Genomic DNA, 16,161 nt, shown 5'->3' on the forward strand with positions numbered 1-16,161 from the left:
CATGTGTCGAATTTGAAAAGATGTCTGGCGGATGAGACATCGGTGTTACCCTTAGAGGGTGTTCAAATAAGTGATAGGCTCAACTTCGTAGAGGAGCCCATCGAAATAGTGGACGGTAAGATCAAGCAACTTAGACACAATAAGATCTCGTTGGTCAAAGTTAGATGGAATTCGCAACGAGGCCCAGAATTTACTTGGGAACGAAAGGATGAATTTCGGAAGAAATACCCCCACCTATTTCCTCAAAAGGAAGTAGTTGACGCATAAAATTTCGAGGACGAAATTTTTATAACGGGGGGAGAATGTAACGATTCCGACAAATCCAGGTATACCCTAGCCGGAATATACTATTTACGTGTCATTTAATATTGATTATATGAGTTATAGTACATATATACGAGTATATATGATTCATAGTACGAATCATACTCGATTATATAGTGAATCGTATTGGAATTACAATTAACCAATGAACGATTATTGAAACCCGAATGAATCGGGAATTACATTATAGACGAAGTATATAATGTTTAGTGATGTTTACGAGGTATGAATGCTTCGGGATAGGTGAATTATAGCACAGAAAAAGGATTTCGATTTAATGGTACGTCGGTACGCTAAACGAAACCTTTAACACCAAATCAAGCAAGAGACGATCAATCAAGCCGAAAAAGATGCGTGATTATTAATAATATGATGTTTTAATGTCATGATTTAAGTTTTTAAAGTTTTTAAGTCGGTTTTATGTAAATTTTATTTTGACCCGAAAAACGACCATTCTATGCTCGTTTTAAGCCGAATTACGAGTTTAAACGAGAAACGAACCGAGCCAGATTATCCACAACATTATCCGGATTGCGTAATCCGAATATGTGGCTTAGAATGAATGTGTGGGACCCACCCCACCCATTACTTTGGACCGATCGGCCCTAGGGGGTATCATTTACCTCATTTTTTCTTTTTTATCCATCAAACAAACAAGAATTCTCTCAAATCCTTCAAGTGTTCATCCAAATTCTTGAGTTTTTAACCAAGATCTTCAAGGTATATACATAATTTGAGGCTTAAATCTTGTTTTTAATTTCATAATTCTTGAGAAAAGGAGGTTTTCATGTGAAAAATGGGTGAAAACCCGAGATGAAACCGATTCTCGTGTGATCAAGGGATGTATACATGTTATACAAAGGATCTTGATCCAAGTAAGTAGTTAAAAGTGTTTAGAATGAATTTTTACGGTTGAAATCTTGTCAAATGAGTTTTCCATGTGAAAGACGGGTGAAAACCCGAGATGAAACCGACTCTTGCATGAACAAGAGATGTATACATGTTATACAAAGGATCTTGGTCCAAGGAATGAGTAAAAAGAGTCGAGAACGGATTTTTTACGGTCAAAATCGTTGTTTTGAAGTTTTAACCGACACTAGGAAAGAAATGGCTTGATTGTGGGTATAACTTGCTTGGTGTGGTGTTGATGTGCTTGTAAGTGTTGTATCTAGCGGCTAGCAAAGGCTAGAAACCGAGATCCTTGCGATCTAAAGCTAGAAAACACAAGATAGTTCGGTTTTCGTGTGTTTATGAAAAATGGACAGATTTACGTGTGCTTAGAGTCGGGTCACGAAATTTCACAGAGATGATCTACACATGAAAATATGAGATCTGTGAATTTTTGGTAATTTTTGGATAAAAGATGAATATTTGCTGAATTTAATGCTCGGTTTTGGCCAAAAATAGTGAAAAATAGCAAAACATGATGAAAAATTCCGGAAAATTTAAGATAAGTTTTTTATAACATATAAAAGTCACCCACAAAATTTGAGCTCAGTTGGAAAAGTCTAAGTAGGCTTTTCGGTGAAACGAGTTCTAGGGCTTTCTAGCTCGGTTTTGGGTGAAAAAGGCTTGAAAAATAAGTTTTTAAATTCTGGAAAAATTCCAGAAAGTTATGAGGATGATAAAGATCATCCCAGAAAAATTTGGGATTTTTCTAAAGTGTTTTGGTATTTTTGATATATTTAGTGTTTTAACAAGATTTAAAAATAGATAAATAAATGTAAATGTAGGAAAATAAATCTGGGAAAATTCCAGAAAGTTATGAGGATGATAAAGATCATCCCAGAAAAACTTGGGATTTTTCTAAAGTGTTTTGGTATTTTTGATATATCTAGTATTTTAATAAGATTTAAAAATAGATAAATAAATATAAATATAAGAAAATAAATCTGGAAAATTTTTACAAAATTCCTTTCTGTCAAATTAAGTTTTGTGCAAAATTTCAAGACCCGAGACTAATCGGGTAATTATTTGTGCTAAAAAGAACATAAAAACAAGTTTTTAAAGCTTAAAACGTGTAAACCGGCAAAGTTCGCATAAGCGAGCTGACTGGTACATGAAAACTCTAAAAATAGACTATTTCATAAATCTAAGTAAATTAAGTAAAAATAAATCATCCGAAAATAATCCGGATGATTTGGGTAATTTTACCCGATTGTACCGTTTCCGGCACCGAAATACCGGAAACGGGCCCCACGGCCAAACGGGGTGTCAAACCGAGCTATAATTTCATCACCTTAACTAAATTGACTGTCAAACTCTAAGCAATGTCAATCTGAGTCCTTAGAAGTGTCACGGGGTTAACATTGTCCCCGAATCGAGTACAGTACTGGGTTAACAATGTTCCCAGATGTACCGATTGATATGTATTTAAATTATGGGAATTATATAGTAACGACTAGATATTATATTACAGATCCAGGCACGTAGCTGTTCCTTATATTACTCACCGACTCACAGAAAGGTGAGTTTTCACGAGCCCCTTTTAATGAATTGTTTTAATTATATTTTCCCGGGGCGGAAAACATGCCTTATTTAAAGTATTTAAGTACATACCGATCGTATGGAAATACTTGTACATTTATATATATATGGACTGATGCATAGAATATATAAAATGTTTATAATGTGTTATTGTTCTGGGGTAACATAGTTCCCAGGGGTTATTGTTGTTCTGGGGTAACATAGTTCCCAGGGGTTATTATTGTTCTGGGGTAACATAGTTCCCAGGGGTTGTTATTGTTCTGGGGTAACATAGTTCCCAGGGGTTATTATTATTCTGGGGTAACATAGTTCCCAGGGGTTGTTATTGTTCTGGGGTAACATAGTTCCCAGGGGTTATTATTGTTCTGGGGTAACATAGTTTCCAGGGGTTATTGTTGTTCTGGGGTAACATAGTTCCCAGGGGTTATTATTATTCTGGGGTAACATAGTTCCCAGGGGTTGTTATTGTTCTGGGGTAACATAGTTCCCAGGGGTTATTATTGTTCTGGGGTAACATAGTTCCCAGAAAGTTATTGGAAATGTTCTGGGGTAACATAGTTCCCAGCATGATTATATTGTTAATAAATGATTATTAAAATGATTTGTCAGTGTTTATTTAAATTAGTGAAACTCACCAACTATTCGTAGTTGACCCGTTTTCTTTACATGTTTTCTAGGTATGCCCAAGTTGGAATGATTGATATGTGCTTAACTATCTGTGCTACCTGTTGGAAGCTTGCTGCTCTATGTTTTGTAATGAATTTATTAATGTCTTATTGGTAATATATGTGTGTAACACCTAGACAGTAACGCAACTCGCAACAATGTAATATGTTATAAATTAATGTAGTGGTATTTTCTTTATAAGCAATGCTGTTGATATCAGATGTGTCTGTTGCATCCCGTGTACGTTTCCGCTGCGGTTACGGGGTGTTACATTTTATAATAACAATAATCATAGAGATCAATCATCCAACCAATAATATTCTAATCACACTCATAACTCAAATCACATCGAAATCTTAATTTATTTAATCATGTTATATCTTTTATAATTAATCTTATTACCATTAATAACTAGTAACTCTTGCCAACGCATCCCGAGAAGCTCGGTCTCATTTAACTTATTTTCTATCACCGTTTCATCTTCACTTGTTCTACTTTATCAGGTGAGTATCTCACTCCCCTCTTTTAACTCAATTTTATTGTTTTGGGGACATATGCGTTTCTAAATGTTTTATTATTATTTAATACTCAACTTACAACTGTTAGTCATGTGTATTTAACAATTTATGTCTAATGTGTTATATGCTTATATGCTTTATTTGAACACATTTCGGAGAGGTCCATCATAATCTCAGAATAGTATGATCATACGACTGTCGTAGTAGCCATCGTTCAGTTCATCTGGCGTCGTGCTTACTGATAACTTATTTAGCCATCGCCAAGTTTATCTGGCATCGAGCTTACCGACAACTTATTTACTTACTTATTTGGTTAAATTGCTTATCTCACTTGATTCAGTTTGCACTTTTCTGTACTTATTATATTGTCACTTATCTGGTGTTTACTCACTCAACCTAGTGTTGACAAAATTATTGTATTTTTAACACATATGCAGGTCAACGTATGATATTATTATCAAGATTTTTTTGAAAAAACTTAGGGTTGCATGCTAGAGAAGAAGATACAAGATTTAAATTTGGATTTTGTTTTACTTGTTTTATTTATGTGATTTTGTACTTTGTTTATTTGAACCTAGTTGAATTATTTGAAATTGATAAATATATATTATCATTTTGAATATTGCATGATAGTACCTTGAGAGCTATGAGCAATCAGCTCACGCCCTGGCATTTCCTACTTAGGTTGGGGTGTGATAGATTGGTGTCAGAGCCGAAGGTTTAAGATAGGTTGTTAGTGGTGCCTTAGTAACATGCTTAGAAGCCCCATATGTGCTTATTTGTTTGCCTTATGTGTTCAAATTATTTGTTTACCGCTTTCTTAGATAATTGTTTAATTATTGTTTATTTTGATTGTCATGCAGGTACAACTCCAAAGCTATGCTTCATCTTCAAAATATTTTTATAACTCCGAGACTATGTCTCACTCTCAAAATATTTTTATGACTTTTCTCAAAAATAATTTTATTTAAAGTTAGTAGATTGCTTTTATGGGAAAATTCATTGAGAATATCCTATCCTTGTTTTTTCTCCTTTCATTTAAAACTAGGGAGTGTGACAAGATTCCCCGCCATAGTTGTCATGCGACTGACACTTTAAGCGTTTAACATAATCGGCTAAACGGTTATACACTTTGTTATGTTTTATTGTTTACCAGTTGGATGGAAAAACCATGGGAATCATGGTCACGCCATTTGTTCATTTGCACAGTTCGTTTTATTTGCGATACATTGTTGGAACATTATCATCCGTGGTGATACACAAGATGTTTCAACTACTTATGCTTGAGTTCGTTTATTCGTTATTTAGTTTGGTCGGTTAAATCCCCATGTAACGCTCATGGGCCGAAAAACTCAATTGATTCGTTAATTCATTAATTAAGTTGGGCCATTCAAATTGCCATGTAACACTCACGGGAGGCCAACTCACACATTTGTTTTGGTTTTGGTATGCTAATAAGTTGGGGAAACAAAATGCCATGGAAAGCTCATGGGAAACCCAACACATCGAAGAACATTCGTGATTTGTTTATTTTTTTTATATGAAACGATTTATGTTTTGATTTAAATATTCAATTATTCTATTATTCAATTACTTACTTACTATATCACTTCTGAATCAATATGTATTGATTCGATCTATTCATACACTCAAAATATTTTTATTCTCTTGATCGGATACAAATCCTTCATCATCAAGACTCGGTTATCACGAGCCAATCAAAACAATTTACACTCTATTATCGAGTTGGTTTTCACCTATCCATCTTATCACGTTATTATATTATCAAAATATCTAGTAATTTAAATAATATTATTGCACAAGTTAATAATCGAATGGCCTTCTTATATTCATGGTATCATATACATAAACTATTAAACATATTTTAGGTATTCAACTTCAAATTTTAATTTGTTAAAAATATCAAACTTTGATAAAACTCATTCAGTCATCAAATAAACTCATTGATTATCAATATGGATTCTAAATTTGTAAGAACCTGTTCCCGGTGCCTCACTTTGGAAGTTGGATTTACTCATAAACACAGTTCTAAATATAGAGTTAATTAAAACTTTTAGCGGAATATAAAACTTCAACATACATTTCATATCATTTCAAAACTTTTCTTATATAAACATATTTTGTCTTTCAAAATAAAAACATCATTCAATAATAACATCACAGGTCTTAAAATGCCAGCTTGATATTCTTCTACCATGTGTCTTCCTCAAGCTAGCTGCCTCGTCTTACTCACCTGCGTGCATACTAAAAGTCAGTTACGCTGAGTGAGTTCTAGTTAATAAGGTAACATACATTCATACACATACTTGCATATACACATCCGAAGATACATATCAAATACTTCACCAGTTACCTTTCTTTCTTACTTTCATACATACATATCAAATACGTACGTACGTATCACATACGTACGTACGTATTAAATACGTACGTACATATCAAATACGTACGTACATACGTACGTACGTACATACATACATACATACATACATACATACATACAGACATACAGACACACATACACAGACACACAGACACACAGACATACATACATACATACATACATACATATATACATACATACAGACACACATACACACAGACAGACACACAGACATACACACATACATACATACATACATACATACATACATACATACATACATACATACATACATACATACATACATACCATCACACTTTCATAGTTTCACACTATCTATTATGTCTCAGATATTATTAGGGTATGATCCCTTCTATCTCAGATATTATTATGGTCTGGTCCCTTCTGTCTCAGATATTATTATGGTCTGGTCCCTTCTGTCTCAGATATTATTAGGGTCTGGTCCCATCTGTCTATACCATATCACATTTTTTTCTATACATACTTTTTCCGTACTTACTTTCCTTTACATACTCATTCCATACATACTTTCCTTTACATACTCATTCCATATATACTACACATTACCTTCCGTTATAATACATGCAATATCCGAAGATCATTCACGTACCGATAAACATTCATTCATAACATTAATAATTAAAATTATCACATCTATCATTATGACATACATTTACCACTTAAGGTAAGTGTATTAACATTTACATTGAGTATGCACACAACCCCGAACACATAACAAGGAAGTGGGTCTAGAAACTCACCCGGATCCTGTTTTTTTCTGAGTTTAAAGTAATACCCCTCTTTAGCTGTGCACGGTTAACTGTATCATAATTAAAAGTATCAATTAACTATTTCTAACTATACCATACTTCTAAGTTATTGTAACCCCTAGGTACGGGGGTGGACCCCTGGCAGCGGGGTCTAGGGGCGGTAGCCCCTAGTAGGGTCCAAGGGGAAGAGCCCCTGCTTGGGGCTCTGCCCATGTCAGAGAATGTTCTGACATTTTCTGACCTAACCCTAATTCGTTAATGGAGGAATAACGAATTAATAGTAATTCGTTATGCCCATTCTGTAAGGAGAAGTAACGAATTAACAGTAATTCGTTATGCCCATTCGTTAAAAAGAAAAAAATGAATTAGCAGCAGTTCGTTATAAAGGCCAGTTCGTTATAAAGATCAGTTCGTTATAAAGATCAGTTCGTTATAAAGGCCAGTTCGTTATAAAGACCAATTCGTTATGAGAGTCCATTAGCTATGAGTGTTCATTCGTTATAATGGTTCATTCGTTATAAAGGTTCATTCGTTAAGAAGATAATGAATCAGTCCATTCGTTATGAGCCCCATTCGTTAAAGAGCATAATAGAGAATTAAACTTTGAAAGAATAACAGAAAAGTCCTTGGACTTATAATAAAATGGAATAATTATAAAGAAGCCCTCGAACTTTATGAATTAGAAGATAAAATAATAAATTAGAATTCCCATGAAAAATGTGCTAAGACAATTAATAGAAATAACTATTCCAGCTCGACCCCAGCCAGGGGCTCTGCCCCTTGGACCATGCTAGGGGTTGCCGCCCCTAGAACCCCGCTGCCAGGGGTGCTGCCCCCGGACCCCCATTCGTTGAGGGTTATAATTAAACAAGAAACGTGATATGGGTAGTGATAGTTAATTGATACGCGTAATTGTTATACAGTTACTCGCGCACATCTAAAGAAATGAATAACCATTAACGGTGAACGTAACATGACTCAGGTGAGTTTCTAGCCCATTTCCTTGTTATGTTTTCAGGGCTGTATGTATACACAATGTGAACGTTATTACATTTACCTTAAACGGTAAGTGTATGCTATAATGATTGATGTTATAGTATGTATGAATGTTACGACTGGATTCTTGTTGGTGCGTGAATGAACTTCACATATTGCACGCACCGTCAGGGAAGGTGAGTTATGACATATGTATGAATGATAAACGGATGACTATGAGTATGTATGAATTATATAATTAAATGTATGTGTATAGATGTGTATGTATGGTTGAAAGAAAAGAAGGGAACAAACCCTACTAATATATGAGATAGAAGGGACCATACCCTAATAGTATCTGAGATAGAGAAGAAAGAGACCAGACCCTAATAATATCTAAGATTGAAAAGATAGTTATGTATGTATTATGAAATTATGAAAGCGTGATAGTATGAAATTATGTATTAATGAATATACAAGAGTATTTAAGAAAGAAAGTATGTATGTATGAATGAAAGAAAGCTAACATGCTAAGTGCGTAATATGTATCTTTGGATACATATGTATGTAAGTATGTGAATGTATTGTATGTTGCCTATTTAACTAGAACTTACTTAGCGTAGCTGACTTTTAGTAAGTACACAGTTTAATAGACTGAGGCAGCTGGCGTGAGAGGACACATGGCAGGATTGAAGAGGCTGACATCTGAAGATTTGTCATGTTGTTTTGATAATATATTTTATGTTATTGCAAGTCCCGAATCTGGATCACTACAATTATAATATCAATAAACAAGTATTGGTGCGGAAATCCAACACTTGGTGACTCAGGAACACACACAAACACAAACACAAACACGTAACACGGGGATTGCTTCAAAACACACGTATGTCTATTATACGTCGGGTGCTTAAGCACAATTACAACCTCGTCTAGTGAATCACGTAGACGGCCAAAGCTAACAACTGAATGAATGAGCAACCCTAATCTCTAACAATGTATCCTATATATAAAGAACCAAAACATATAAGCCTGATAAACTACCAAAAGCCCACCGAGATCACAAGGGATCTCGGTTTACATAAGTAGCCCGTAGCCCAAGCCCATATTACAAGCTAAACCCAAACATAAGTAGACTAAGTACAAACCACTCTAATCTAGGCCCAACAGTTATGTTCTAAAAAGACAAGTTATGAATGTTGTAATGAATGGTTGACCTTTATTATATTATTCCACGAAAGTTTAAATTAACTCTGATATTTAGAACTGCGTATACAAGGAAAAACAAGAATTTGAATTTTTTTCAAACAAAAGATTTTTACCCTTAATACTTCATCACTCATTTTATCAATATTATTTGCATTTAACCCAAAAGAATTGACAAGATGAACAAAGCATCTAAGAAAGATTGGCAAAGAGGAGATTGCCCAATTGCATAAAATTATGTTACAGTAACCATATACATATACATGTACTTGAAAACCTATTATTAATGTGCTTATTATTCCTGTAATATTATTTATTATGTAACTTTGACCTATAATTTTACATTTGACTTTATTATGCTCTTTTATAAAACACACAAAATAAACAATAAAACAATAATGCATTAACTCGCTCACCTTCCACATTTCTTCCCATGTGTCAACAATCAATAATGCATTTCCTCCCCGTCATTGTCCTCACTATTATCATCCTCACCAACCAACGTATGTCTCAACAATCCATCTGTATCAGGCAATACATCACCCTCACCTTTACGGATAACACTGCTAGCACGCCCACCACCACGAACGATGACGTGTCTCCCACAATAATACCTCTTTCTTGAAGAATCAAAAGTAATAGGAGGGCTGGGCTCACGAGATCTCCTAACTTGAGGCATGTTGCATCTCCCTGAATTAGGAGTCGGTTACTCTTCTTAACTCTTGGGGATCCCCCACCGCAAAGAATGTCACGTATCACTGAAGTAGGAGTATGTGTAGAAGTGTCAACACCGCTACGAGACCCGGTTTTGTGGAATGTTCCATCACGACGAGTATTACCCCCTGAATGTGCACGTCCACCACGAGTACGAGAACGCCCATTTTGATTACTAGACATTATGTATACACCCTACATTTAATAAAACAAAAATGATCAAGTAAATTATAAGTTTAATAATCCTGTAATCGGAAATAATATAACGTGTACATACCATATAATAAATTCAGTAATCTTTAAAGTAAATTTAACAGTATATAAACACACAAACATTAACTAAAAGTGTATACATCCCTGTTCAGCAATATTTTTATCTAAAATTCCCAATACTTAATTTTAAAAGTGTTAGAACTTAACAGTATATAAACACACATGCATTAACTAACCATTTAATGCTTTACTAATACTATTGAAGAAATTACAAAACAGCTTCCATGAAATAAACATGAATTACAAAATTATAAATCCACCTGTATCCCTGCTACCACCTCACCATGTTTAAATATCAAATATATTAAATAAAGACTTACAAATATGATTATACATGTAACTTTTGATTAAGTAAATTAACATTATCAGGTCTACTAAGTACAAGCCATTTTTGCCCTAATTTTTCTAATGGAAAACTTCTCTAATTCACTTCACAAACATACACATACATGTGTATCACTCATTATTCAAAACTAGTTATATGCATAAGTTAATTAACGAATTAGCATTCCAACCCTATAGTAAAATGAAACACATGTGTAATAGAAAAGTGAAGAAACATAAGAGACATATTCATACCGAATACAGGTCGTACGGTGGCAGTGATGTAAGATGTGGTACATGTTGTGGCGTATGGAGTATGTAGAGGCGGGGTCAAAGCGATGAAGAGAGGCGGGATGGATTTGAATAGAGCGGGAGTTTTAGACTTTTAGGATAACACAATAGAAGTTTGATTAGGTCGATATATATTTTCTTGAATTGCATTAAGTTAGATATTTATTTAATTTATGTTATAAGAATTAAGTTACGAAATATTAATAACACAAAACATAAACTAAAACCATTCGAAAAATTAATATATTTGTTTAGAGAGCAAACAAGCCGAGCCCGAGCTCGGATAGGCTCTCGTTTATATTTATGAGAGCTCTAAATCGAATACGGTTGTTAAAAACTCGGTCTTGCCTCGTCCCATTTAGATTAGATCCTAAATTTTAATATAATAACTAGGGATTTAACCGCGCATTGCGCAACAAAATTGGTCGATAAACCTGGGTGTGGTACCGCCGTGTCAACACGAATTCAGTTGGTATTGTCTACGTTCGTTACGGTAACAAAACTAAACCTTAAAAATAAATTCTACAAATTAACATGTTTAAAATAAAGACCAAAAAAGAAGTAGAGGAACTTGTATAGCGTATTATAATAAAAAACAGTTAACGTATTTATTCTATCGATAAAACCGAGCCGTTGATTCCTCGGAATTGGTAAAACCTGAACGTTACGACAGTGAGTCGACATGAATTCAGTTAGTATTAGTTACCTGGGCATTTCCATTATACTTTACTCTATATAGATAGTAGCATAGCAAAAAAAGAAAAAAAATAATCAATATATTATGCTACTCGATATTCAAAACATTATAAAAACAAAAAAAAACATACAATGTCATAAATTCTCTAGTTTATAAAGTGTATGTTACAAATATATTTTTTAAACTTTATACATCCAATGTATCTAAAAAAATAAAAAATTAAAAAAAGGTTAAAAAGTTAACGAGACGAGTTGGTTTAAGTTAAAGTTTGAGATTGAGCTTGGCCTAGCTCTACTCAATTACAAACCTAAACTCAAACATGGTTCATTCAGAGCTCTTATGCTACATGTTAAAATATATCGAAAGTAACATGTTTTTTTGTTTGCTTCAAATAATACAAGACATTCCCTTTTATTATAAGAGGCAATAAGGTATCGCACATGCGTTAATTGTAGAATTGTTCATGAGTTAAGTCGAGACAGGGTGGTTTTGAGCTCAAGCTAGAAATTAAAAGAGACAACTTATATAAACCTGAGCTTGATTCTGATGTTAAACGAGCCTAAGATCGAGCCAATGAGTCGAGACATGACTCGAGCCAAGCTAGGGTCGATTTTGGCTCAGTTAGAAAATGATCTAACTCAGCTTAGGTTGTTTCAAATCAAGTTTTTTAACTAGTTTTATTCGAGCTTTTCGAGCCATGAGCCCGAGCTTCAAGCCATGATAACTTTTAATGTCTAGTTATGGCCTTTATAACATTGTATTAGGTCTTAAAGGGGGTTATATAAGGCCTTCATAATCTTATGGCCAGTTATGTCTTTTAATGTTATATTGGCCTTAATAGCTCTTAGTGATCCATTATGACCTTTATTATGTCATATTTTGTCTAAAACATTTATATAAGGTTGTAGTGAGTCACATATATTATGATGGAAAATAGCCCGTTATAAACATGCTAAATGAACCTTATTGGGCATGATGGCACTTAATATCCCATTGTGACCTTTATTAAGTCATACTTGGTATTTTGGGTTATATAAGGTAGTATTGAGTGACATTGTTTTATAGCGGACAATAACACCTCATACACATACTAAAGGATCATATTCGGTCTATGTTATGTATTAAAAGATTACATAAGGTTATAGTGTGTCAAATCTATTATAACAATTAATAACACGACATGCATGTATTAAACGGACTATATTAGGCCTTGATAGCACTTAACGACCCATTATGACCTTCATTAAAGCATTATGTCTTAAACAATTATATAAGTTTGTGCCAAGTCACAATATGTTGTAGCTGCCAATATCACATCAATATACATGTCATATCGGTCTTACTAATTCTTATTGAGCCATTATGTTTAATATTATGTCACACACATATATATATATATATATATATATATATATATAATAGTGTGATAAAACTGTAATAAGATTGTAGTAATTCTGATTATATCAATAACACATCATACATGTCTTAGTCGGATCATATCGACTATTCTCGATTTTAAGTATGATATAATATTATAAATAAAATATTTACATATTGTGTATCGATAGTTTTCCAATGAAAATAACAGATAATTGATAAATATATTTTTTCGTTGGAAAATTGTTGAAAACGTTCCAACAACTTTTCTACAAAATAATTGATATTGTTAATTTGTAGCTTTTTAATATTCTTAATACTATAGAAATAACATATGATTATATTTATAATGTTTTCTAACAGATTTCTAACAAAAATGATGTACATAATTGATTAATGTATAGTTTGTTGGAACATTGTTAGAAATATCACAATAACGTTCATACGACATAATAAATAACATCCATTTTTTTCTATTATTAATAATTATAATAATACATATATCACAAATAATTAAACTTGTAATGTTTTCCTACACTTTTCCAACAAACACAATATATATAATTGATAAATGTAGTTTTTGTTGGAACTTTGTTTTAAATGTTTGTAACGACTTACCAACATAAAATCATATTGTTGTTATTTTGATGCTACATTGTAAAAAAATCAATGCTAGTTTTCTTTGTAGGAAATTTATCTAACAATTGTTGGTATTATAGGTGGTAGGAAATTTGTTCCAAGTTTTTGTAGGAAAATGAAGAGTTTTCTAGTAGTGTTTCTATTCGAATGAATTTTCTATTCGAATGGATTTTCAATTCACATGAGTTTTCTATTCGAATTGATCTTCTGTTCGATTCAAACCTTCTATTCGAATGGACCCTTCATTTGAATCAGATGGTATCTGAACCTTTTTCCTTCTTTCTTTTCTTTTCTAATCGAATGCTTGCTTTTCATTCGAACATACCCGCTGAAGGGTATTAACACCTTTATCATCATTATTACCTCATATATTAACACCCGTTCTCATTATTCAGTGTTGTATCATCTCATAAACGTTTTCCTTTCTATCTTAGACCCATATCTAGCTTACTAATTAATAAAGTTTACACCTTTATTGATTTCCAACTCGTTTAAGCTGGATCTAGGGTTATTATATGAACCGTTTATACTAACGAGTCCATTAAGTCAACTTTTAACGTCAAGTTTATATTTTTATGGCATAAAAATACCCGATTTGCCTTAGTACCAAGTCTTAGGACAAACTGTTCTTTAAAACACAATATTTATACATAAAACGTACCTTTTGACGTATGTTAAGCTACGGGTTAGCTTCTTGTATAACTACAGACTTGTTCTTGCTTGCTCAGCTAAAGATCTAAATAAATCTAAGCTTGTTCTTGGATTTTGGATCTCGGCCGTAAGGTTGAGAGTGTTTGTGTGTGTTTTGAGTGTGTAAGGAGGCTTATGGATGAGAATGAGAGATTTTAGGGTTTTTGGGAGGTTTAAGGTGTTTATATACCCTTAAGCCTATGGACTTAAGGCCTATCACCATCCGTTATTCCATCCTTTATAAACTAAGCCCACACTCTATTATTTTATTTAACTTAATTAAATATTAACACACTTTTAATAAACACGTTTCCTTTTATTTATTATCAAAAGGAGGATGTTACAAGTCTTCCCTCCTTAAATAGGTTTCGTCCCCGAAACCTAACTATCCCTTAAACAGATCCGGGTAAAACTTGCGAATCTCTTCTTCAACTTTCCAAGTGACATCCGATCCTTTACAATGCTTCCATATCATTTTCACCAACGGGATAACATTATGATGAAGTTGCTTTTCCTTGCGGTCAACTATCTCTATAGGTTGCTCAATGTTGTTCAACCGTTCGTCAACCTCAGTGTCTACTAATGGCACATGAGACGTGTCATCAGCTAGGCATTTTCTCAAACGAGAAACAATATTAAATGGTCCAATATACCTTGGGCTCAATTTTCCTCTCTCCCTGAAACGAATATATCCCTTCCAAGGCGAGACCTTAAGCATCACGTTTTCACAAATGTTAAACTCGATTGGTCGTCTTCGCTTATCAGCATATGACTTCTGACGGTCTTGAGCAACTTTCATTCTTTCCTTGATCTGATTAAATCTTGAAGAGGTTTCTTGCACAACTTCCAAACTTCCAAGCTCCTTTTTACCAATCTCTCTCCAACATACAGGAGTTCTACAACGTCTACCGTATAACATCTCTAACGGCGGCATACCAATAATCGAATGGTAGCTGTTTTTATAATAGAATTCTGCAAGGTGTAGGTGATCATCCCAACTTCCTCCAAAATCTAACACACAAGCACGCAACATATCCTCAAGGGTTCAGATAGTCCTTTCACACTGCCCATCTGTTTGAGGATGATACGTCGTACTGATGTTTAGTATTGTTTCCATAGATTCGTGGAACTTCTTCCAAAATCTCGAAGTAAAACGAGTATCTCTATCAGACACGATCGATAATGGCACCCCATTCTGACTCACAACTTCCTTTATGAACACATTTTCAAACATCTCTAACGAGATAACCTCTCGTATAGGCAGAAAGTGAGCACTTTTCGTCAAACGGTAAACAATCACCCAAATGGTATAATGATGTTTAGCTGTACGGGGTAGGTTATTTATGAAATCCATGGTGATGTGTTCCCATTTCCATTCAGGTATCTCCAAAGGCTGCATCTTCCCATAAGCCTTCTATTGTTCAGCTTTGACTTTTAAACAAGTTAAGCACTTACGAACATAATCTAGTACATCATTCTTCATCCCCAGCAACCAATAATCTCTCTTTAGGTCTTGATACATCTTGGTGGATCCCGGATGAATCGAGTATCTTGACTTGTGATCTTCATCTAAGATTCGACCTTTAAGATTTCGATGGCGTGGAATCCACATACTGTCAAACCTAGTCTTAACACCATGAGTGTTTTCCATTAGCTCATCTTGCTGTCCGAAAATTCTTCCCTTCTTCATTATTCCTTTATCTGCAAGCACCTCAGACTGCGCCTTAATGATTTCTCCAAAGAGATCTATGTTAACAATCAACTTATACGACTTCACGGTTGCAA

At 33.9% G+C, this 16,161-nt stretch overlaps 1 protein-coding gene across 1 annotated transcript; it reads right to left on the reverse strand.

The window, feature by feature from the left end:
- Positions 1-14,761: 14,761 nt before the first annotated feature.
- LOC143598392 (uncharacterized) lies at positions 14,762-15,094 on the reverse strand. Its single transcript, XM_077076619.1, has one exon. It carries the CDS (start codon positions 15,092-15,094, stop codon positions 14,762-14,764), a length of 333 nt encoding a protein of 110 aa, XP_076932734.1.
- Between the last annotated feature and the right edge of the window lie 1,067 nt (positions 15,095-16,161).

The sequence above is a fragment of the Bidens hawaiensis genome, unplaced genomic scaffold, assembly GCF_021521415.1.
Source record: "Bidens hawaiensis isolate Kalapana, Puna unplaced genomic scaffold, B.hawaiensis_p1.1 tig00050037_1, whole genome shotgun sequence".
In the NCBI taxonomy this organism is placed as follows: Eukaryota; Viridiplantae; Streptophyta; class Magnoliopsida; order Asterales; family Asteraceae; genus Bidens; species Bidens hawaiensis.